General features: G+C 40.6%; 1 protein-coding gene across 4 annotated transcripts in view; it reads right to left on the reverse strand.

The window, feature by feature from the left end:
• Positions 1-25932, reverse strand: part of USP6NL (USP6 N-terminal like) — a 117933-nt gene that overhangs the window by 53640 nt on the left and 38361 nt on the right. The window contains exons 1-4 of one of the 4 annotated variants that reach the window (XM_035549320.2): positions 10985-11133; positions 9601-9744; positions 6608-6681; positions 5486-5568 (exon numbers count right to left, since the gene is read on the reverse strand). Coding sequence is in view for 2 of the 4 variants with exons in the window: in XM_035549317.1 (XP_035405210.1) it covers positions 5486-5568; positions 6608-6681; positions 13541-13598 (215 nt within the window). In the remaining 2 variants the exon portion in view is untranslated. Of the gene's footprint in view, positions 1-4293; positions 4376-5485; positions 5569-6607; positions 6682-9600; positions 9745-10984; positions 11134-13540; positions 13934-25932 lie in introns of those variants that run through there. The other 3 variants (XM_035549317.1, XM_035549318.2, XM_035549322.2) reach the window with 3 other exon arrangements.

Raw genomic sequence — 25932 nt, forward strand, 5'->3', positions numbered from 1 at the left:
ATTTTTTTAAATATAAAAATAATTCAAGTAATTGTCACTTAGATATATACAAATGGAGATACTTATCTCCATATTATGCAAACCATGCCCTTTAATAATACGTATATATAGTATTAGCAAAGATATTTATATATATATATTTATACTTAAATGTTCCTAGGAGAAGCAGAGGAAGACTTGCCACTGCCCCAGGAGCACATATTAGTCCTCCCTGCTTTTTTAACCATCCCAAAGCAGTAACAAATCAACTGAAGAATTCAAGGGGCAAGGGTGAAATCCTGGATCCCAAAGCATTCCTGGAATGTCTGCTATGAGCTTCAAGACACGCAGAAATCCTTTTCAGTTCTTTACTGAAGCTATTCCCTTGTCAGGGATTGCTGCTAGAAAAAAATGCAAATAGAAGAAGTATGCATACAGTAAAGATTCTGTGATGAACAGACCACAATGAAAAGTTTAAGAACTCTTTAAAATTTAACAAGGCTTCAAGATAATAGAGAAAGGAATCACTTTTTTTTAGGTGCAGGGCATTTACAGCTTGGTTTTCTGGGGTTTTGGTTATGTTTCTGGGGTTTTGGTTTTTGTTTTTAATTGCAAAGCTCTGGTCCATTGATTTCATACCCAGAACACATAAAATTTTGCTTTTTATTAAATATGGAAGAAAAAAAAAGAAGCATCTTGACACGTGGTTGACCCAAAAAAACAACATATCCATGACAAAATTAAAATGAAAAAAACCAACCTTTTTCTACCACATACATTCGATCTTTTTCATTTCTAAAAACTGCTGGAACAGTTCTTTGTTATGACTGCCTGTGAAGACATCCAAGACGTTTCTCCCATTCCTAAACTACTTGCTTGAAAAAGTCGTATATTAAAGACTAAGGTTTATCGGAGCACTGAGGTGGTTCCCTGGGATGGTAGGCTAGACTTGTACATCAGCTACAAAACAAAACAAATATCAGTCAGACTTGCTTCAAGCACAAGTTTTCTAGAAGAGAATTCTCAATCCTACCAAAACACTAGCAGACTGTATATAGAAATGCTGGTGCTAGACTTCCTGGAGGAAAAAATGTTCCTTTAAAAAATGATTGGCATTTTTCACAACAGCCCTACTGTTCAGCATTCTGGCTCTGTAATGTGAAAACAGGAGTCTACAGGGATTTTTTATAAATGAATTTACGGAATGGGGATCATAGCCAATTTTTTGGGGTATGGATGTTGTCGCTTTTTTTTTTCTTTAAGGTACTTTTAGGACTACAGGTAACTGTAGAGCACCTGGAAGAAATGTACTGGTCTGTTATCTCAAGACTCCTGTGTTCAAGACTAAGATGATGTCCCTAACAAGGCCTTCTGGAGACAAACATCATGGACTTGAAGAATAAAGTGTTAGTAGGCACTAATCCAAGTACACCAAATGACATTGAGGAATGCCATAAGTACTCGATCAAAACCGGTCTGTACCAATTAAGATGACCAATGCTATTGTAATTAATATTGAATTAAAAGGTATCAAGATGAACCCATGCTAGCTCACCAATGCTCAGAGATGACTGGGGACAGCCAGCAGGGCTTCACTAAGGGCAGATGGTGCCTGACAAATCTGGTGCCCTTCTACAACGGGGTTACAGCACTGGGGGATAGGGAAAGAGCAACTGACATCAGCTACCTGGACCTGTGCAAAGCATTTGACAATAGCCAAATCAGTAATAAAAAAAAATAAGTTATTTGGCAATAAATTAAATATATAAGTAAAAAAATTACCCAAGATGAGACCATTTCCCCCACCACAGCATATGGCTTAAATAAACTACAACCATTACCACTTCTTGCAGTCTTGCAGCAACAGTAATCAATCAGGAAGGCAAAGTTTCCTACATTTTAACCAATAATGAGATTTTAACTCTTTCTGGTTCATACATGACTGTCATATATAATTTATTAACTACTGAAAACATTCCCAATGTAATTTAGTCAGTCCCACCAACAATACTTCTTATCAGTGTTTAAAACAAAGCACAATCTTGTACAATCTCGTCTTTGGCGTCTTCAGAGACAGATGCCTTCAGTTCCCCATGGAGTCATTTCACAGCTTAGCATGTTTGCTGGAAACCTCTTTCCTCATATCCAGCTTCCCTCTAAAATTTCCCCTTATTCATTTCAAACGATCCACATTTATAATGATGCTTTTGTATGTTTCATTGAACTTTGTTTCTTCTTCCTAAATTCACTGGGCACTAACTCAGTTTTGTTCTCTCTTGGTTTTGACACTTGTTTTAATACCCTGGCCATATCAATTTCCTATTACTATCTGAAGTCATTTGCAGAAGTACAAAACAGAAAATAGCACTACAGCAAACAGTTTGAATTATGTTCCTAAGGCATCAGTTATTAAAAACTTACAACAAGGGATAGGTAAGGATGGTTCTAAATATTACAAACGATAAACACCACAACAACCATTAGAACTGACCAAAGTTGCCCACCAGAAATTTCAACTGTGGGTCTTAAATGAAGGTTACCCTTAAGGTTAGATATTTCATATTCGTTTCCAATCACTGAGAATTTCTAAACTGTTAGATAAAAAGGCACCTTTTCTCTGCTATTCAGTAGGTTGTCAAAAGAAAATCTAAACAGTTTTACCAATTCTACCAGTACCACAGGAAGACAAGGAAAGTGCAACTCTCTTCAGGTTCTCTAAGCTTACTAATTCAGAGTTTGACACATAAATAAGGATGCCAGGACAAAAGAGGAATCCTAGATCCAGACCAAAACTGCTCTTTAGAAGTCCCTCATCTTCATTTTCTCCCACCACCTTCTCTGGCTTTAACGTGGCACGTTATACAGGCAGCTTGAGCGCTTCATTCCAAAAACACCTTATCTTTTCTGCCCTATCAGCAATGAGCTGAACTTTGGATGCACATTCAGAGAGACATGGAAAGCTGCAAACAGATCATACCAAGGAGAAAGAGGACCTTACAAACAACTCATGACAATCAGGGCCTGCTGCACTTGAGCAAGCAAGCCGTAATTTTCTGGTAGGTTCCCCATATTCAGCAGCCTTCTGATGCAAGAGACATCTTTCAGGTACTTAGTATTTTAAAACATCAAGGTAAACAAGATTATCAGCACAGATTTCATCTTAACTAGATTATAAACAGGTTGATACTGTCCACAGATTTTCATTTTTCAATGTGTATTAGATTTTCGTTAACTCACCCTGTAAGCACATGATAGCTAGGTTAGGAGGGATTAGGGGTCTTGACAGCTCAGTAAGGAACTGTCAGCAACACGCAGCAAGCGATCAGCAGAAGGTTTTTAACTTTGTCACTGATTGCTCCTTGCAGTGCTGATCTAGCACCTGCAAGGTTTCAGTGAATGGGATTCAATGATAAGCATTAAGCCACCTGTTTGAGGCTTTTGGTACATGCTGCATTTATGCTGTTTAGTTTCAAATTCTCCTAGAAACAGGGAGTTTCTTTCAGATGTGGTAAATTGCACAGGCTGAGTATTGCAGTATAAGAGAACCCAGGTCATAGTCTACAGCGCAATGTAAATTTCCCTGAAAAGACATTTAGTATGCCTATCCTAATAGTATTTCTCCTACCAGGAGATATTTTATTTCTCAGGAAAGTGAGTGTCATTTGCAATGAATTTCCTTTCAAGAATCATAACACAGCCTTGAGAGCACTCCCAGGTGAAACCTACCTTATAAAGAGACATAGATCAGTGTATGAGTAATGAATATCACAGAATTAGTGAAGACGCAGAATATCTACATACAGTGTTAATTTGTACAGTGCTCATGTATTATAAATCTTTCAAATTTCATCCCTTGCAGTTGGATATATAGAGAATGAATTCTGCACAGGCTTCACATTAGTGACTAATGACTTTACCAGAAAGCAACTACAGTCTAATGACTAGGCTACATCTACTCTGCCACATCACAAAAATGACTGCAATACGAGGTAAAAGCGCATACTGTAGCTCAAAGGTACAGCTACAGCAGCCTGGAAATTGGCACGTTACTTTGCCAAGCACTCCCGTCACTGCATCTCAGATATACTATGACATGAGGTCCAAGACTCCTGAAACGCAAGAGCAACCAACTGCAGGAGCAACCGTAGCAGACATTAACATTCTTCCACACTCCATTTATATATATATATTTATATATATATATGCACACATATATTTATAAAACGATATATATAGAAACACACACTAACAAATGGTATTGTACAACAATAGCAATGCAAGTAACAGGGAAAGTTCAGGAGTTCACACGGATACCTAAATCAAGAATCCACTCGCAAATCTGAGGCTATTCGACTCTGTTCCCATTGAGGTCGGTGGTGAAGGCAGCAGTGGCTTCTATTACTTTTGCACAAGAAATAATTCTGACATCCTTTCTCCACTAAGATTACCTACAATGACACCTACAATACCTGACATGCGTTGGTGCAGCTGTAGTTTACCAACACAAAAACCTCTCTGTGTAAAGCAGAACTGTCTGGAAGTCACATAACAAATCAACTCACCCTGATGAAGTCGAGACTATCTACAGCAGAGGTGACTGTTTTAATTGACAACTTACGAAAGCAATGACATTACAAAACTGAAGAAAAAATCCTGAAAAAACAAACCACACACACACCAAGTAAGTGCATACTTAGCAATTAAGTCTTCCACTCATCACTGTTTTTCCTGGAGAACCTAACTGCACTTCATATATTCAAACAAATGTCAAATACCAGGAATGGCAAAGAGTTTTGACTGGATATTACCAGAAGTGGCAAGTCAGTTTGCATTCAGGTTCTGCAAGCTGGATATTTCCATCTGCCAAACAAAAATTCTAACACAACCTAATGCTATCACCTTTATTTACCAAAAAGAGATTTTGAGTTACAAATAAGTACCTATAGGGAAATTCCATCTGGATTCTGGCATTTTCTAACTTCACTTAATGCAACATTAGGTCCCAAATTGACAGAGACTTCAGTAGGGTTTCTAAATATATCAAGTTAAATGAGATTCATTTTTGAAGGATGAGGATACACAGCTGTTCATATACAGCTATTATGTATTATTTTTTGTAAAGATCAACATTATAATAAAATTTAAAAATTTCTTCCAAGAACTTGAAGCTTGTTTATATATAACAAAATTATTTAAAAATAAAATTTAACTGCAATTTAATTCAGCTGGAAAAATCTTTTGGTAGACCACCAATTTTTATTCCCAAATAAAATATTCAAAATATTTCAATCCCTACACAGGATTACATTACACAACACACAAAAAAAGCTAGAAATTGAAAAGCACAGCGAAAGATTATCTAAGATTTACACAGCAAACAGTTCCCAAAAGATCTATTAAAAGGCATAATAAATACTTTCCCCAAATAGGCAATACAAGAAAAAAACATGCATAGTAATGGCAACAAACTCTTAACCTTATTTTTTTTTCACTATAGCTTACTTACTGTAGAAACCCGAATCTATCTGTGACTTTGTAAAGACGATAGTCAGCATCTTCCCATGGCTCAATCTGCGCACCGTCTCGTCCCTAATGGAGAAGGAAAAAAAAAAAGAAGGGCCAAATTAAGTTTGATGGCACAATAAGCTAAGACACAGAAAGTTCAGACACAAAGACAGGCTTGAGCCACTCGAAGCATAATCTCTGGGACACTATGGTAGTAGAGAGGAGTAGGAGGAGAACGCTAGGCCTAAACTGACGAACCAAAAATAGCAGAGTAGCACGCCTCCCTCAGCCACTGTGAACATCATCATCATCACAGGAAACCTCTTCTGGTCACTGCTGAACACAGGATAAATTTCCACTAGTGATTCCAAGCAAAGATTGGTAATATACATGTTACTGGGTGTGAAGAGAGGCCACCACTCAGAACAAAAGTCATACACACATTTTTCCCTTATTAAAATACAAAGCTATTAATTCGACTACACCCTGTGCAAGATACCCCTATGTCTGATATCTGAAATGTTTCCAACTCTACAAACAAGTCTACTGCTCACTACTCCACTGGCAATTATAAAGCCCTCAAGTGTTAGAAGAATATGTGAATACAGTGTAGGCATTCTAGGTATGTGCTGTGCTAGGCTTTTACTTGACAAGTAGTTTAAGGAAAAGGTAATGCCTGGTATTTCTTTAATCCCTTGCAGCAATCTGACAATAAATGCAGTTTACTTATCTTTTAAGTTCCCTGTAATGATTTAGGTGTTTCTACCACCGTAATAGAATTCAATAAAAAGTACAGTAAGAGTTCCTCTGATCTTACAGATATACTTAGCATCCTCAAACACCCTATTTTCATTACTTCTAAAAACATTACATTACTTAAAATAGCCCCAAAGCAACTTGCCGTGCACCTGAAAAATGAGTTGATTGAGTCATTATCCAGAACATCCCCTGCGGAGGGAGAATTTAGCTCACCCAGAAGCTAGTGCATCATGAAACCCTCAGATCAGTACCACACAGAGTACCGTAAACAAAAGCTAGCAGGAAGCCATGATTCATTTTTTTAATAAAAATATTACTAAGATGAATTATAAGATGTCTTTAAATCATTATCAAGTTCACTTACTCTGTCATACTTGGCAACTATCTCTGCTCGTTCTTGGGCAAGTTTGACAGCAGCATCCTGCTCGGCATCTGCACCTGTGAAGGATTAAGATAACGCCGTTCAGATTCTCTCCCTTGTGAACAGAGAACTGCACTTAGATGCTTAGAAACTTAACTTCTGAGAGATTACTTGGATGAAGACATGCCAAAACAATTATATCAAGGCAAAATATGACCACGGCACACCTCCTGAATACTGTTCAGAGTAAAATACAGTTCTTGGGGGGGTGTTCTACCTGCTGAATTTAGAATGTTCCCCATTTTCTAACAAAATACCTACTAAATAAAGTTAAAAAAATACTATCACACAATCCACTAACTGAAAGACTCAAGAAAGTAGTAAAAGCTACCAGTTGTCAATTCCAGAAATGTTTACATAGTCGAAGAAAACTAAAACGTACACTACTGTTTCCAAAGAAATTTTGAATTAATCTCAGGATTTGTACAGAAGGATTAGAATACTGATAAATGCTCAAGAAATCACAGAAATCATAGAATCATTTAAGTTGGAAAAGACCTCTTAGATCAAGTCCAACCATACAAATATAAGTATTGAGAAAATAATTCACCTTCTAAGCCAACACATTTTTAAATAAGATGCTACGGGAAAACATTTATGTAGAAACATATCTATTATCATAAAATCTCCGCTTCCAATTGCAATGAAGGCAAGAACAAACACTTCTCCCAGCCAGCTGCAGCATCACTGAAAGCCCGGCACTTCTCTGCCTCCCTACCCCATCTCCTCCAGCACTTTGATTCAGAATGACTTCATCTGAGAAACTGCCTAAAACTCATTTCTCAGAAAACAAGGAAGGAGATCGCTATGGCATCAGGCCTGCTACTTGTGCAACCCTGAGCTGAAAGAAGCATAAGACTACGACAACAGGAAGACCGATGAGCAAGAAAAACAGATGCACAGGTAAGCACTGGGCATCACTACACTGCAAGTGCAGCAGAGGTTACTACAATGCTGGAGTTAAAGTTTAGATAAATCTGGTTTTATTGAGGTTGCTCAGCATCATTCCCTTAGCAGAAGCCTTCTCTAGATCATGGATAGGAATGTACATGGGCACTGTGAGAGGGAAAGTCATTAAGATGCTTCTTGAATATTCAAGAACACAGTGCACTGCAACATCCCACATTTTGAGGGGCAACATTTGACTTGCCTCATTCATTTGATGTCCATCATAAGACTGAAAGATTCAAGAGTTGATTTGTTTCAATTCTAATTCCATTCTATCCCTATTTCAATTTTTCTATGATTAAAAAGCAATGAGTTACGGATAAAGCAAAATTTTAAAAAGCCTTGAAATAATTTTCAAACACTGTTATAGAAGTAAGTCCAGACGTATTTTTTAATTCACTGTTTAGTTCATGGCAACATCATATCTGTTGAGCATTAATTCTTCAGCAGATGTACTTATCAACCATCTGGACCACGAAATATGAGAACAGATCAGATATTATGGGTTTCTTTTTAGCATGTGACATTATTAACAGTTTTATTTGCTCAAAGCCAGTATTTCTTTAGTAAAGCCTACCTACATATTTCTCAGATATTTGGAGAAGTTGTGCCAAAGTGGCTTTCTATGCGGTATGACAGATTGTGCTTGTTCTCTACGTGTTTTCCCTCAAAGTTTCTTAAGGGGAATGCAGACAGAACCCAGCATGCCCCATCACAGACACGCTGTACAGGGAACGATGATGCTTGTCCCAAATTTGTCTAATGAAAAGTCTGACTGCTTTTTTAATTTTTGGAGATTATAAGCAAAAGCTTTACAATTTTTTCTCCTCATTCTATTCTCATTTATCAGTGAGGAAATCAGGCTTTGCTGTATTTTCCCCAACGTACACCAGAACCAGCACTCATGAATTTAAGCAGTTATTTAAAATTTAAGAACTGCGTCTGCTATATTTTGAAGCTATGCACCCCTGTGCCACGACACTGATAAATAATTTCCTCCCTGTAAGGTGATCGGCGAGTTGGCTCATTTCATGTTTTGGTGCCGCGCAAGCAGCGCGCTGTCCTCTGGCTCCTCTAGGTGCTGGACCCACCTTTAGCCATTCCTAAAGAGGACTGCAAGACACAAAACAGTTTGGCTTTGGGTTTGGTTTTGTCTGCCAGCTTTTTAGTTCCTGTGGGCCCCTGTTACCCCAGCCACCTGCCTGAACAGTGAGCAGGACCCAACTCCTAGAGGCCAGCCCCGACACCCTTCTAGAATCTCCTCCCAGCACTGTCACCACACAAGGGCACAGGCCGAACTCTCCAAGCACATTTGAGAGCTACATGTTCCTGACGCGATGATACCACTCCATTTTTTAATCCTTTATTAGTTGATGTACTACACCTACTGAACTGACAACGTCCTCTTAAAGCTCCCGAGCCTACGCTGACGAAGCCAAGCAGTCCTTTGCAACTGAAAAACTACAAGAACCATAATCAAAACTAAACTGCATTTTCTTTTGCAAGACACAAACAGATCTTCATTATAGAAAACCAGTTATAAGTTTTTAAAAGTAAATTTACGCTTGCTAGGAAAGCCATTACTCCATGAGAAAATTCAAATAGGGAGCAGCCCTAATCTTTCCTTCTCCAATGGGCAGATTTGGGGGAAGCCTGCTTGTTTAAGGTGTGACTGCTACTGAGGTGTGAGAAATGGGGAAAAAAACCCCAACACTACCTTCCCAGTAAAAGAGAGATGGGATCTGATTTGATAAAGCGTAGCCGAATAAGTAGGAGGTACCATATTTTTTATTAATTGAATTCAAAAATAGATTACTGCTTGTATTTAAAAATACCCTCAAAAGGGCATGCACAGCTCTTCAACAACACAGATGGATTAAATGGCACAAGTTGCAACAAAGTTTAAACATACAATTAAAATAATACAGAACAGTGTTTGCAACAGAAACTGGGTCCTGATTTATGTTGAAAACACATCCCTGGCTTACCTTCCTGTCCTGCATTAGTAACACATTGTCTGAGATGTTCGATGCCTCGTGACTATTCAATTACATTTGGTGGGGAAATTATCATATTCGTTGCCTTTCCAGCAATCCTCTTCGCTTTCTGCCAAAATCATCTTAACCTTCTAGCTGCACCAAGATAGTTTAATGTTACATTAATCCAGCCATGCTGAAAACTCAAAAACAGCTTGAGACGGGGACAAGAGGTTATATTGCAGGAGATGAGCATAAAGTATGTTTCTTATAAGAAGAATTATTTAAATATCTTCAAGTTGGAACTTACACAATGATTCCTGAAAAAGTAAAAGCTAAATATGGGAACGAATCATAAAATAACCTTCCTAGGCAGAAAAATACCTCACTACATTACACAATATTAAAAATTAGACTTTAGAATATCAGTTGGTTATCAGTCTTACAGTCTTATCTCACTGAAAGATGTGAAACAAGTATGATTAATTTTCCTAACTAAAATTAGCATTATAGCTGCTCAACACCACGTTATACAGCAAACAATACAATCTCATATGAGGCTGACATCAACATGTAGTCAACTGAGTAGTACAGAGAACCAATTTTGACTAAAACCTGGGGAAATATATCTTCAGCAACCTATAAAATAAAAAGTAGAATCGATGGTGATTAAAACAGCCCATGATGGCACAACAGACAGCAAGTTTGCAAGTCCCTAACACGACTGGTTGGCACTACAGGGTACAAGAAGAGCACTTGGCCAGCAGCAATGTCACGCACCTTGCTTTTGAAGGAGGTAAATCATAAAAAGGAAGGCCAGGACCAAAAACTCTGAACAGCTGGCCTGGTACACACAGCGTTTCCCATTATAGAGTATTTTCTCTTCAACAATTTCTGTCAACTGTTTCCTATATTTTGAAATATTACAAATTTATAAATTTTGAGAGGCAACCTGCAAAGGATTTGAAGCATTATTACAGAAAAATTTGAACAGAAAATCCCAGTCCGTGATGACGTTAAAAAGGGCTGACATAACTGCCAGATTACTGCTTTTCTTTCACCTTGGAAATCAAATTATTTTACTTTTCTGCACTGCTGAGATGACTGGCAAATGGCTGGATTTAAATTTTCAAAAGATTACTTAAGGCTGCAATGAGATTTGGGCTCATTTTGCAACTCACAAACTTTAAACTGATAAATTAGACATCTGTAGACTGCCATCAGCCCTATAAGCCAAGAAGAAAGCATTGCCTATAAGCTTTGTGCCTGCATCACTCCAACAAGTGTCTCCCTACCTCGCCAGATATCCAAAGGACAGTGTCTTCAGAACAGAGCAAGGGGATGGTATGTAAGAAGTATTAAGTGGCAAAGGCAAAAAAAATTAAGCTAGTCCTACCACAAGGACACAGTCTTAGTTAGTCTTCAGGGTTTATCTTCTGTGAAAGGAGATCGGTGATCTGGAGATGCCAGCATTACTTAGAAGCAACAAATGTACAGGTGAATTACGGATGTGATCCTGGTAGCCACTACTAGGTGGCACGCATCACAACCCCATTTAAAGAAAAACCCCACATTTTGAAAGTTGGAGCTTCTTCAAAACTTCAGAACTCTTGTCCAGTTCGGTCTATTGGTATAAGAATTGAAAAAATATTGTATTAAATTAAAATAAATTCCTAAATTGATAACAAACAGGCTTCTTACACAAACTTAAAAATTACTAGAAACTCCCCATTCCTATTAAGCAACTGCAATTTTAAGTATCCCTAGGAAAAGACTTTTCCTATATTCCATATTCTTCCAACCCTAAGGAAGAAAGACAAGTACAGTAAAATTTAAGGGAAGAGAAAGTAATAATAAGAGACAAAATGCAAGGGAAAAAAAACATAATATTCTGCTCCCTAATGAATGCAAGACTAATTGTAATGGACCAAGTGCCATAGTAACTAAATAGCAAAACAATAGATCCAAGTAAAAATAAACACTATGTAAAGGAAAACAATAACGTACCCTACAAATGGATGTAAAAATTAAATTCTGACTATTAATCAACTTTTTCCAAGGACAGAAAATGGTACAAGAAACCAGGTACTAATACAAAACTACACTTCTGACAGTAACTAACCGACTCAAAAAGAGATAATCCTGCCTTACTCTCTCCTTCATCCCATCTTCCCCCTCCCATTTCACAGGGAGAAATGTTAGCTGTTATATGTATACATCTGCAGGCAAGAGAACCTTAGATCCGAGGTCCCCTATTACCCACCCAAAATGTAGGTTTCTGTGTTTTTTTGTTTGCTTGTTTTTGGTGGCGGTGCTTTTGTTTTGTTGTTTGTGAGTTTGTTTGCTTGATTTTTTTTGGGGGGGGAGGGGTTAAAAATCTGTAATAATGTATTTTTGTATTCATTTAAGTTACAAACCTGGACATTGAGGACCCTTCTTGCAGCCCCAGCAGTAACTCGGGTTTCCAAACTACAGGAGTGAGAACGAGCAGCACTTTCCCTCGTGTTTCCAGCAGCCAAGGAACAGCCTGTGACAGCCCAACAGCAGCCCGGCTCCTCCTGGTCAGGGGCTGAACCCCAACAGCCCACACTTGCACCCAGCTCTCACCCAGCTCAGCTCCTTCAGGCTGTTGCAGCCGAGTGAGGAATCACCAGAAGACGGTAACATTCTGGTCTTGCCCAGAAGAAGAAAGCTTCTGTTGTTGAAGTTTGACCAAGAACCTGTATTTTGGTCTGTTTGCCTAATTCTGCACGGCTTCCAGTCCTGCTCAGCTACAAAACTGCAAACCAGTAAGGCCCAGCGTGTTTGAAAGTGAAGTGTCCATCCGCAAGCCACTGAGCTTTCAGCCCATGCAAAAACAGTCCAACGACTCGGTGTGAACGACCTTTGGGCTGACTCAAACTCACTAGTTAGACTTTTCCCTGAAACGACCCAAAAACGCCCATTTTGATCCAGCACCTCACCTGGGAAAGGTAAAAACCACCGAGCACCTGCTTCTCCATCAGGGCGGCACAAAGTGCTACCGCTCAGAGCATTCTTCACACATCTCACAGGAACATGTGGGTACAAGGTACGTCACAGTGCTTATGTCTTAGCACCAACACAGTAAGTTGCTTCTTACAGCTGTGCCACAAACCTCAGTAATGCCTCCTTCTGTGCAGAGGTTAGCATACTGTTACCATCCTGTGTAATCCTGAAAAGGAGATTTCTCCTTGGTTTGCTCCTTGACCCACCATCACTGCCTCCTCGACTGCACAGTGATCTGAACCCCCAAAGACTTGGGGCACATTCATTTGTTTTCCATTGCTTCCCTCAAATTCTTGCTTGTTTGCACATCACGCGTTCCCCTGCACGAAGCGCTGCCCTGGCACAAATTCCTGTCCGCAGGCACTACCAACAGCTGCTGTGCATCGGCGCATTCAAGGCACATATCAGAGCAATAAACAAAACATTTTTTAAGTCTCTCGTCATGTCAGAAAGCCCCTTTAATACCAATGCTGTTTATTTTCCTTCGAGTCCATTCGCACAAACAATGAAACAAAAGCCATGACATACGCTTAATAGTATTTTGTTGTGGGTAGATGTTTAAAAGGAAAGAAAAACTTGGTAAATACCTACACACAGATATTAGACCTGCACCACACACACAAAAAAGATTAAACGTTTACTATACTTTATTTTTTTAATGTTATTTTAGGCAGTGAAAACAGAGTTAAATGGTTGAAGTTAGAGAAGCAATCCCTTTTACACTGCAACTACTTCCCAGGAGAAAATACCACCGTTAGTTAACTGAGCTACATTTCTTCCACCATTAAACATAATCACATACCTTAAGGTATTAAAAATGCAAAGTTATCACTAATCAGATGTTAAAGAGAAGTAAAATAGTACACAGTATCTTCAAAAAGCTAAACAATTAAAGACCAGTATATAAAATAAAAGGACATTTTACCAGTTTGTAGATTGTGATTTTCTGCCCAGTCCTTGTAAAAGTCAGTTTTAGTCTTCATGAAGCAAATCTGTTTGTTTCTACATCATATTTGAAATCACTGCATCAGAAAGTAACTGGGGAAAGTTCTCCTCCTCCTCTTGGAGCAACCATCGCATGCAACCGAGCTACTCGGCATTCCCTCTTTCTTTTTTTCAAGACATGGCCCCTCTGCAGCTACACAAACCGCAGCTATTCAAACAAAGCTGCCATTTGTTAGCAAGAAGTGTCACGCAGGCGACATGCTTGTGTTATCCACTGCAGCCTACAGCCTGGCATTCCAGCTAATAATAAACAAGGGGATTTGAACAAACAGCCTCACAGGCCGCTGCTCCTGTAACACATCACTGTTATGCTCCTGGGGAAGAATTCTCCCTGGTATTTACCAAGAGCTGCGTGAAAAGCATCTTATTTAAATAACTTACTAGAAATGGGACTTAAAGTATCCCGTTCTTGGCTTATTTCTTAAGAAACCATGAAATGAAACCTTGTAAAAACATAGTTTAGATTTCTGTAACTGTTTGGCATTCCCTGCTTAGCGGATGGAATCTGACTTTTTGTTTCTTTAGAACTAGTTTATCGTTAAGGATAACTTGGGGACCTGAAATATCGAGGATGTTAGGAGCAGCTAAGAATGTTTTCCTCGATGAAATTCAAGATTTAATATTGTCAGAATTGCTCTGCTTTCTGACAGCTGGTGTACAGTCAACATCTTCAACATCTGACAAACAAATCTCCGTGTCAAATACTCACACACATCAAGCCGCTCTCCTACGTAGTTTTTAGTCTTACACAGAGGCTCTCACTCTCAAGCAAAACATCAGCTGCTATGCAGTGGTTGCAGCCAGGAACCTGCCTAGAACAACCAATTTCATTTCTTAACCTAAGCAAGTCAGGAGCATACACTGCCAAACCTGGCTTGAAAGGCTTGTGTGGGCTTCCAGCTCCTTGTGAAGCCAGCAGAAAGACAATTTCTGGGGTTGTTTCGCCTAGAGAAGGCTCAGGGGGATCTTATCCCCTGAGATACCTGAAGGGAGGGTGCAAAGAAGATGGAGCCAGGCTCTCTTCAGTGGTGTCCAGTGCCAGGACAAGAGGCAGTGGGCACAAACTGGAACACAAGAGGATCCCTCTGACCACCAGGCAGCACTTCTGTGCTGTGGGGGTGACGGAGCAGTGGCACAGGCTGCCCAGAGAGGCTGTGGGGTCTCCTCCTTGGAGATTGTGGACCCACCTGGGCATGGTCCTGGGCACCCTGCTCGGGGTGGCCCTGCTGGAGCAGGGGTGGGACCAGACGGACCCAGAGGTCCTTTCCCATCTCAGCCACACTGGGACTCTCACTTCTTTGCACCCTGAAAAGCGTTAAAATGCCAGGAACAGAAGATATGATCAACTGCATAAAACCATTCTTTTTTTCCCAAGGGACTGGAAAAAAAAAAAGTTCCTTCAATTGTTTCAATCTTCTTCCTCATATTGCCTCACAGAGCACTAAGCCTGGAAATGAGCAACAGCTCCTTTGTCCTTCACCACCATTTACCCCTTACAGACCCTACCCAAACCCGAGCGTCAATAATTTAGGCTGCTGATCCAGTGTGAGTGTAGGCCGAGCCACTGCCCTACCTCTAAGCACATTTCCCTCTAATGTGACATTTTCTTGCTGTTGACATTCTTACACAGCGGTAATCTTCTTGCTATGTAAGAATTGTCTTCCATTTTTCTCACAATACAAGTAACAAACTGGTGTTGTAAAACCAACTAATGGTTCCTTACCTGGGAGTACATTTGTGAGGAAGATGAAACGAACTTACACGCAATGAACAGAAGTGCTCAATCCAGGCTAACTCAACAAATACCTTAAAACAATTTTGTGTTTTTTTCTTTGTATTTTTTTTTTTTTTTTTTTAGCAGCACTGGGACTCTTCTACCACACAGGACCCTTGGGAAGCTATAGGTTCAGAGCTGTATATTTTGATATTTTTCTTAAATTTTTAATTGGTTTTCAAGTGGAGTATGTATATTTTTGTGGATGTTTGAAAGACTTCCAGAGAAAAAAAGGGAACATTTTGTCTAAAAACTTTTTTCCTCTATTCAGAGGAAAAAAAAAAAAACACTAAAGGTGAAGTAAAACTCTTTATAAATCAATATACATAACTATGCTTTGCACACACAGAAAATCCAACGACAAAAACCATTCTCGTCCTCCCCCCTTAAAGGTCAGCATTTCTTCAGAGTCCAACCAGGTGCTGTAGTTATACTGCATGAGGAGTACCAGGTAGAAGATATGAAAGTAAAGATCGAACTTGCCTGAAGAAACATTATTGAACTCTCATCTTAATAAAAAGCCACGTTTCCTTACAGCAGAATACTTGCAGGTCTGTAGGATCCCCTACAAGATGCAGCACAGTCACCGACGGAAAATGGTCACTTTGGAAATCAGCAGAGTTGACTGCCACTAAAAGCTGCCTCAAAGCAATTTGAAAGCAATCCCCACAGGACTCAAAGCAAGAGCAAGGAAACCAAGGCAGGCCTGCTAAGTAATATTCCACAGAGGATGCCTGTGTCAAAAAATGAAATTAGAATTTTGGAGTTTGGTACATAATGCAAGGAACTGAAACACCCACTCTACTATATGCAGTCTTCAAGCAGCAATTGACTAAAGGACTTACAGGAATTCTACTAACTAACTTTAATCAACTATTGCAATATGTCTATGACCGTATTTTTTTAATAATAATACAGCCTTACTAATACTTACTAGTTAATAAGAGCACTGACAAAACAAAATTTAAAATAAACTGGCAAGAAAATTAAATAAGAATATAATCTCAGCCACATCTCAGCCAGCTTCTTCACAATTATTTTTATGTGTTTCACATAAATAAACACACCTTAAAATTAAGTCATCGTCACCAGCCATGCCCACAACTAACCCAGCTGGATGTTTGAAGTTGGAAGGTTCGTGTTAGCATCTCGATAGTCCATCGTACAGACGTTATCGCGAGGGTTACAAAGTGGAGTAACAGGAGCTGGCAGGGTTCTGCTGCAATTCCACTTCACCAAGTGCTGTGCGTGCAGTCACAAGCCACAGGATGATTAATTTATGGGAGGTTAACAATCAGGTGCAAAGCCAGAAGAAAGCATAATCCCTAATTTCTGAAAAGCTCCGCGGAGAAGAGTACGGCCAGTTTTGAATGATCCTCCCCTCTTGGAAGAGGGGTGGGAACAAAACCAACACCAGCCACACTCCTGCCCAGGACTCTTGCCAATACAATCCCAAATATTTTACGGCAGCTTTTAACAGACATCATTTTAAAGGCTTGGGCTGGGTATAATTTGGGGCTTGCCAGTATGTGAAGACTGGTCTGACTTGTGCAACAACTAGGTAACGTCTAATGGCTCTGCTTGAGTCAGCTTTTGTTCCTCTTCCCAAGGGTGTAGCTGGTGCCTGGCCTTTTCAGGAGTTTATTACTATTTTTCTCTTTCCTTGCTGCTATGAAAAGACAGCACTACGACCATTAAGAAGTGGTCAATCACTTATACGTTATTCTTTAAGGAGATGCAACCACCAAAAAAGCAACTAGAAAGATCCCATCTTCGTGGAAAAACAGGAGGTTCACTACTACATAGAAGGCATTTTACAGACTTCCAAAGATTACATTTCCTGGAACTCCTCCTGTGGCTCCAGCCGACAGTGCTAGAACATGTCAGCTGTTTCATCTACAACCCGTGCACATTACGCCCACACTCCCCTTCAAATTCATGACCTTTCCCAGCACCAGTCCAAGTCTTCATAATTAATGGCTATATATAATATTCTGCAAATCAGCTGCTGTATTAGATGGTAAGATGAGACACACAACCACAGGAGCAGTATTGTTGGACAAGAAATCAGGAATATTTCAGGAATTTTACCTACTGCCCAATGTAAGTCAAGTCATCCTTTCCACACAAGCACTTTTTCAGGTACCAGTTATGACTTGGTAAGCAAGTTCATCTGAAAATGACAATTTCGGGATCCCTCGTACCTTAAGATAGAAGTGTGTTATTAGTGTAGACATAAGTCTCCAATCCCCAGAGGTTTTGCAAACTAAAATCCTCCTTCTGCACGCCGATGCTGTTCACAGTTCCTTCAACCCCTACAGGTTAGTAAATACAACAGCTAAATGATTTTTCAGCAAGATCAAATGGAAAAGTTCCCCACAGTTTCCTCTTCATTTTCCCAATGCCATACATCAGGGTGACATGTAAAAGTCATTTTTTCCCAGTAACATAAATCAAAATAACATTTTTTAAAAATTAGCTGAAATTTTCTGACAATTTCCAACATAATTTCGAATTTCCTGTATTGTACATTTCAATCAGTAGTAGACCGTGAACATTTTAACAGCGCTAAGATTTGCAGTATCAATTTAAAGAGAAAAATGGTCGTAATATTTTAGATTCTGACACAAGCCAGAACATTTCCTACAAAGAGTTATGCTTACCACATTAGCAGACTTAAATATAAGTAGTCAGATGCCATACTGCACTAATTATGTTGTCTCTTGATTAATCATTTTTATCTCAACATTAGTCAAAATTAATGGAGCAAACAAAAATGCTATTTTAAAATTCATCCTTAATGATGTGATGTCTATTCCCAGCTTAAAGCGTCACCAAAGCCATGCTCAGGCATGGAGTGGAAGAAATTTTCAGAAGCAGCTCTTTGTTTGCAGGGAAGCCGTGCTTCTTAGCTTTTGTAGGAGGCAGTGATCTATATTTGTATCATCTTGTCATCTAAAATATAAAGTTTTGTTCGTCTACATAGGGAATCTTTGGACAGATTCAAGAAAGCTGAGAAGTTACAATATTACTGATAGAATTGCGTCCCAGCTTCTACTTACCCAAGTGTACACATAAAGTCTTTTTCTCCCTTCTACTGGAGTGGAGATCAGAGGGTATTCAGTCATCAGTCTTTCTCCAAAAGGAGGTGATATCAAGCCTTCAGCCTCTGGCCACCCTTGAACTTCAGCCTCCTGCATACAGTTCATCTTTGAGCAGATAAACACTTCAACCGTGGTAATACTCTACAGCTACAAACAGCATCCTCTAAGAAAATCCTACAAGAAGTCCAAATGGCACAAAGAAGCTTCTGCGACATTAAACCTACTCTTAATGACTCAAAGATAAGTTTGAATAAGACTACAGAAGGACATCAAGTCAAATTTCACAGAATCACAGAATTGTAAGGGTTGGAAGGGACCTCAAGAGATCATCGGGTCCAACCCCCAACTTGATACCTGCTTGCTTACGTCAGTCATGTCTACACAGCCCAAAGGAGACTTGGAAAAATCAGAGTGATCAGCTACTCAAAATATCTCTCATTTGCTTTATTAAAAATTAAATTGCAACTTGGTAGAGAAAGGAAAAGGCTAGAATCCCTTCTGAACATCTGAAATTACTTTAAGTAATGTGTTTGGTTGTGGGTTTTTATGTTTATAAGGTGGTATAGGAAGGACCAGAGGAATAAGAGAGTCAGCTGAAGGGTAAATTAGTTTGTTCAGCAACAGCAGTAACTGGGGAAAAAAACACCAGCAAGTTTCTTCATCCCCACCATGAGAAAAGGAAGTCAGCAATGGGCAGCCAGTTTCTGTTGTTTTTAGTTTCACTTCTTGAGGACTGGTAAACAAAACAAACTAAACAGTTGTGGAATTTCCCATTCGAGACTGGAACGAAGGCTCGAAGGCTGCCTTGTACTCCGTGCCCCAGCCTCCAGCTCCGGGGAGACACAGCGGAGCAGTTGCAATAAAGCCTGAGCTGCACACCTAACAGATTTAAATCAGATTACATCGATATTTGACAACACTAGTACAAGTTTGTTTGGATCCATTTAGTTTGCATCAGCTAAAATATTTATTAAACCACTTCAGTTTATTTAAATCAGCACTAAGGGAAAGAGATTAATCTCTCAAACTTTGTAGCTGTTTATCCACAAAACGTAGTGCCAGTAAAATAAACCTGGATGCATCCCATCCATCACTTTTATTTCAACTCAGTTTTGAGGTTTTTTTTGCTAGAGGTACCAACTAATTAGTTTTTATCTTGACTCTATCCCTGTACCTTAGCACAGTCTGGCAAAGCAGCGTTGGGTTTTCTTCCCACCTTGGCATGGGGAGATGGGACACGTCAGTTAAACACAGATGATGCTGAGGTCCCGTGTCACTGAGAGGCAAGCACAACGCTGCAGTAGTAGAGGAACACAAAACAGAAGTGAAAAGGCTCCTGTTTGAACATTTGATTTTAAAGAACAACACAGGCTAATCTGAACAGAATTCTCCAGAGATTATAATCTTCACTCCTACTCCTTCAAGCAAGTACCACGGATCCCCGAGAGATGTACCACTTGGTTCGTTCTTCAGATGCTCTGAAAACAGTTTACAAATATCCCGTGTTCACTTTAGAAGTCAATTATTAATGTATTCTGCTGCAGCACAGAAACAATGACTTCAGTAACCAGAACACTAACAGGTATATGTTCATACCTTCCTACTAGTTTATAGGAAGATAACTAACAGTGATGTACCTTAATGTCACTTGTAAACTTACCAACAACTTTTCAGTGCTACTTCTCTCAAAGTCAGCATTTTTATTTCAGGACTAATCCGAGATGAAGAGCTACAAACACGCTGCAAAGACCTTAAGAAGTTTGTGTTATAACTCAAAACCACATGAGATTAATTCTAGTCTGGGCCTTGCACACAGGCATTAAGCACAGAATCGATTTATCTGTTAATGCTCAAGTCAATGATGCAGTAAACCTACTAATGAAAATCCACTTCTTACCAGTATGCTCTGTTAAAAAAACAAGCACAAAAATCTGACCATTTGTCATAGCCTCTTGTAACTCAGCAGAGAGAGTTAGAAGAATTTTTGAACTCGGTACAGAGCAGAAAGCCTGCTTCGTGCAATCCCAGCACTGACACCAACACCTGGGCAATACCTGCTGCAATTTGCAAGGATCAGTTCTGTGACAAGATACAAACAAAGCCTTCTGCAGCTTTCAGCCCTGCTCAGTAACCTACTTCATTCCAACCAGATTGCTTTCAACCTCAGCACATTTCATATCCATCACAGAACCAAAATCCACGGTAAATTCTTACCAGGCAAAATCCTCCCCAAGAAAGGCAGACACCAGCAATCGTCTCTGTTACAGATAAGGGGAACAGTGTCTGTATTCAGTGGCTGAGGTCTAAGCAGAGATCCATCCACCGTCTACACCATGCGTATGCGTACAAGCAGTTGGGATTATCCGGCACTTTAGGGAGGGTTCAACCTCTCGTTTATGCAGCCTGGAGAGATCACAACAAGAGGGCTGAGTGGTGACCTGGACGTCAGTGCAACTATATCCAAGAAGACAGCTGAGGTCTAACTACAGCCAGAAGCTGCAGATAAGAAAACAAATTGGTCAGACCACACTGTATGCCTAAACTGCCATTAAAGTTCTCATTTTAATGCACAGACTTAGCCGCAGAAGTCACACAGGGCCACTTCCCTCAGCCTTAACACTCATCCTAAAACTCACCGACTTCACACAAAAGTTCAACAAGTTCAAGTCTGCAATTTTCACTAGCGAAGTTAAATCTAAACCATCTTGTGGGTGCGTGGTTAAAAAATATATTCATTCCAGATTTTGGCTCCCTCTTTCTTTACCAGTAAAGGCACTTCTTCAGTACACGTTAAAATCCAACATTTGTATTTCTGACGTTACTCTAAAGACAGGTGATGTACCCACTTAAAACAGGGCACTGTGATACAAAAAGCCAAGGCATTAACACTGTAAAAGTATTCCCAAAAGATCTACATATAGGGTAGGAAACAAGGAGGCTGAACGTAACAAATGTTGTTTTCATTACAGAATTTTGGAAGGATTAAGAGTTGTCACTCCAGTGGCTTCAAACCTGATGAAAATCCAGTAGCCTTTCATCAACTGTTCCCTCTTCAGCAGAAGTACAGCTGTCATTTGCCATCACGTAAAGAAGTCAGAATGGGGGAAAATTACCCAATGTTTCAAAAAAATATTCTAAAAGAGGAGAAATTGTTAAATCTAATGGCAAACTTTTTGCTATTATAGCAAGTCCCCGGAAGAATTTACAAAGAACGCAGCCTAACTTCAGGCTGGGAAGAGAGAGAGAAAAATTTTAACTTAAATTTATTTTAATAGAAACCACACGAAACATGACAACTTTTGGTGTGTGCTATTGACAAACACCAACTTTATTTAGAGTTTCAAAATTTAGTTCAGTTTCTCCTTCTGTGCCTCAGTTTCTTCCCCGGCGTAGCAGAAAACCCTGCCCACTGCAGAGATACCACACCCACTCTATTTGCCAACAGCAGCTGTTTTGAAAGAGCACAAACCTAAAAATTGACACAAGGACCAACAGTTCCCATGATTTTGATACGTACTATAAAAATACAGAAATAATAAAAGCATCCAAGAACACTTTGTACCAAAAGGTACAAAAGGTTGGTTAATCCCAGGGTGACATCCAAGCCAGCTCACGCATTGTAGGCAGGTTTTTCTGAGAAATGAATCAGACGCTCGTCCTGGGGAAGTTCTCTCCTACTAAAGCAGCACCACAACCAGCTGGTGTTCTTCGGGTGCTCCTGAGCCCAGGTGGTGGCTCACTGGATCACAGACTCAAACACAAACTGAGCAATGTTTTTTTTTCAGGTAGGTAAACCTATCTTTTAGGACATGCAAGATGAGCGTGTGGATTTGTCACCTACTATCAGGTTTTACTAAGTCAGAAGTCTGTGGTGGGAGCTTAATAAAATGCTACTACTGTTCTGAGCAGTCCAAATCTATTCCGAAGCTGCAGATGCAAGTGAAAGCTGTAAGACACAGCCACAGCAGGTGGAATTTCAGGGCAGGGGGAAGCACAGGCTAACCGCTGCGGCTCAGCTCAGACACCACAACCTGCACGCCGACCCAGAGCAGCCAGGCGATGATGACCCGTACAGCTGCTCTCCGGCAACGTAACACCTCTTGAGGCTGGAAAAGCGGAAGAGTGACAATGTCAAAGTCATGCCTAATGAGAAGCACAAACGTGAACGCGACGACAGGAGGATGCGGAAGGGGTGGGGGAGGAAGCGTGACGCATGATTTAGGGAAGGGCAGTTTAAGAGGATGAGGTACAGAACGCGCTGAGCTGTCAAGCTGAGGTATGCAGGGGCCATCGTCACTAAGGGATAAGGGAATTAAGCTAACAGAAAGGGATTTTAAAACTATGCTGTGCGTCGTAGGTATTTTAATGCACAAAACTACAGATAAGCAACCCCAAAATTACATTAAATAAATGAACAAATTACAGAGTTGTTCCGAGTTTCTGCTATCTTGTTACACAAGGAATTCCATCCCATTTGAGTACCAATTTTCCTATTACCTTGCATTTGTTTTCTCCTTCACATCTGTACATTAGATCAGCAGCGTTTTATAGCCCCCTGCTGAAAAGAGTGCTGAAATAGAAGAAAGAAATCAAAAGCCTAAAGGGAAACTCATTGAAATTTCCTTTCTGTGACTATGGAGGCAAACTAACTGCACAGGTTTAGTAAAAAAGAAATAGGACACGTGAGGTTGTTCCAGAAGCTGGTGCCAATGGGTCGATGTGGGAACAGCTTTCTGAATGACACAGGTCCCACAACAGCACAGAAAAGCAGAGCTGAAACCCTCACAACTAAGACTTCAGTCACTTCAGGGCAAATTTAATATTCTTAGACTTTAGAAGGAAATATTTCTCAGTGAAACTGGCATGCCATTACTACTTGAACACCACGCAGTTCACTGATACACATCATTTAGCTTTCAGTATTTGAAGTTCAACCCTAGATGTACCAGCCATTTAAACAGAATCCCAAACAGAGGGAGCCTTTCCCACGGGCATCCAGGATTTAGAACAAACTTTAACTGAAGCAGTTCTCAGATTTGTGTCATAATGAAGAATTATGAATGTCTCATAATGCTCCGGAAACGCTCCTCTGCAGTTGTTTCAATTGTGGAAAAGATCGCTCATTCACAAGAGAACAGAAATTATTTAAAATCATAGTAGCAACTCTGTAACATATTCATATTAAAATTAATTATTCTATTTGCCTTTTTTAAAATTTTAATTGGAAACAAATGTTTTCCTTCTAATAAGAAATCTATAAACTCAAGTGATGAAAGCTGCGTGACAGATAAAAGGCAGGCAAAAAGAGGTTAAGGAGGGAAAGCTCATGCAAAACACTGCCGCAAAGTCGTACGAAATTAAGAGGGGATCAGAAACTGCCAAGAATGGCAGCTTAGTCAGAAATACAACACCCAAATCAAATAGCTATTAAATAACAACCCTACAGCAGGAGGAGTGTTTAAGATATGTCAAACAAATATTGGTTCCCGTGTCCATCTGTGACTGCTGCCCCCCACAAAGACAAACGCTACACATTGCAAGTGTACCTCCATTAATCCCTATTCAACCATCTCTTCTGAAACCTTCCCACATCGTGTCCTTCCCGTAGCTAGGATGCAATTGCATTGCAGTTGAATTTTCTTAATGTCGCTAATGACTTCAATATTCTACCACTTACCAGCTAAAATCGTTCAAGTATCAGCTGGCATACCAATAAATACTATTCCCAACTACCAATCTGTAGCTGAAATGTTAAGAAGCTTGTTGGAAAAGCCTATTCATTTATTTAAATGTGAAAAGATTAGATGGAGTAGAGCATTAAGGGAGCACAAAGGAAAATTTAGGAGGGCATCATTCAGGCATCCTGTCCTGTATTTACAGCGCTTGTTGAACGTGTCAACGCTCTTTTTCTTCGGCTCTGCTGGAAGTTACTGCGCTGCGTTGTGGTGGTAAACAGGATCACGTGCATGCAGTGTGATCCACAAGAAAAAACAGAACTGGCAGATGAGTTCACACCAGCATCCCGGGCAGTTTAATGGAACTTGGGCCAGAGAGACCTCGCAGGAACACATTTGCAGTGTTTGAGTTTGTCCACGTCCCCTGTGGGTTAACCTCGGCTCGTTGCCAAACAGCCACCAAGTTGCTCTCTCACTCTCACTCTGCAGGACAGGGGAAAGAAGGAGATGAGAAAGCTCCTGGGTTGGGATAATGGGAGGTCGCTCACCAGCTGCAGTCACAGGTGAAACAGAATGAACTTGGAGAAGACTGATTTAATTTATTGCCAATTAAAAATAGAGTAGGATGGTGAGAAACAGAGAGAAAGCTAAAACAGCTTGTGCCAGCCTGCCCTTCTTCTAGACTCAACTTCACTCCCTTGGTCTTCCTCTTCTGCCACCTCCTCCTTCCCCAGCATCCCAAGCAGAGCTGTGGGGATGGAGAAGGGAGGTTGTGGTCAGGCCGTAACAGTTCCTCTCTGCTGCTCCTTCCTCCTCACACCCTTCCCCTGCTCCAGCGTGGGTCCTTCCCACAGGCAGCAGCTCTTCAGGAACTGCTCCCACACGGCTCCGTACCACGGGGTCCATCCCCCAGGAGAAAACTGCTCCAGCACGGGTCCCCCACGGGTGGCAGCTCCCCCCAGACCCCCTGCTCCTGCGTGGGCTCCTCTCCACAGGCTGCAGCTCCGGCCCGGGGCCTGCTCCTGCGGGGGCTCTCCATGGGCCGCAGCCTCCTCCAGGCCACATCCACCTGCTCCACCGGGGGCTCCTCCATGGGCTGCAGCGTGGAGATCTGCTCCGTGTGGGACCCATGGGTGCAGGGGGACAGCCTGCTCCACCAGGGGCCTCTCCACAGGCCGCAGGGGAACTGCTGCTGCGTGCCTGGAGCACCTCCTGCCCTCCTGCTGCACTCACCTTGGTGAGACACAACCTTGTGAACACATTATTCTCACTCCTCTCAGCTGCCACACAGATTTTTTTTTATTTTATTTTTTTTTACCCTTTTCCTAAATACTTTACCACAGAGGCACCAACAGTGTTGCTGATGGACTCAGCACATCAAGCATGGGACATGTTTTGGGGCTGGCTGAAGTTGGCCACATCTGACACAGGCCAGCCCCTGGTCTCTTCTCACAGAGGCCACCCTTGCAGACTGCCACTCTCAAAACCTTGCCACACAAACCCAGCTGGACATTTTCCCATGAATTTAGCACTTGAGAGTCAGAGAATATGCAACCACGAGTCATACACATCAGTCTTTAATATTTGAATGCACGATTTCTAGATCCCCTTTCTGCCTGTGAGACATCAGCCCTGTTAGAACTTCTGCGTATTCCTAAAACACTTGCTACAACAGTCTACCCAATGTCAAGATCATAAATCTGGGGTAGAAGGCAACTTATGTTCCATGCAATTCACAGACTCACAGAATTGTAGGGGT

Source organism: Cygnus atratus, chromosome 1 (assembly GCF_013377495.2).
Source record: "Cygnus atratus isolate AKBS03 ecotype Queensland, Australia chromosome 1, CAtr_DNAZoo_HiC_assembly, whole genome shotgun sequence".
NCBI lineage: Eukaryota > Metazoa > Chordata > Aves > Anseriformes > Anatidae > Cygnus > Cygnus atratus.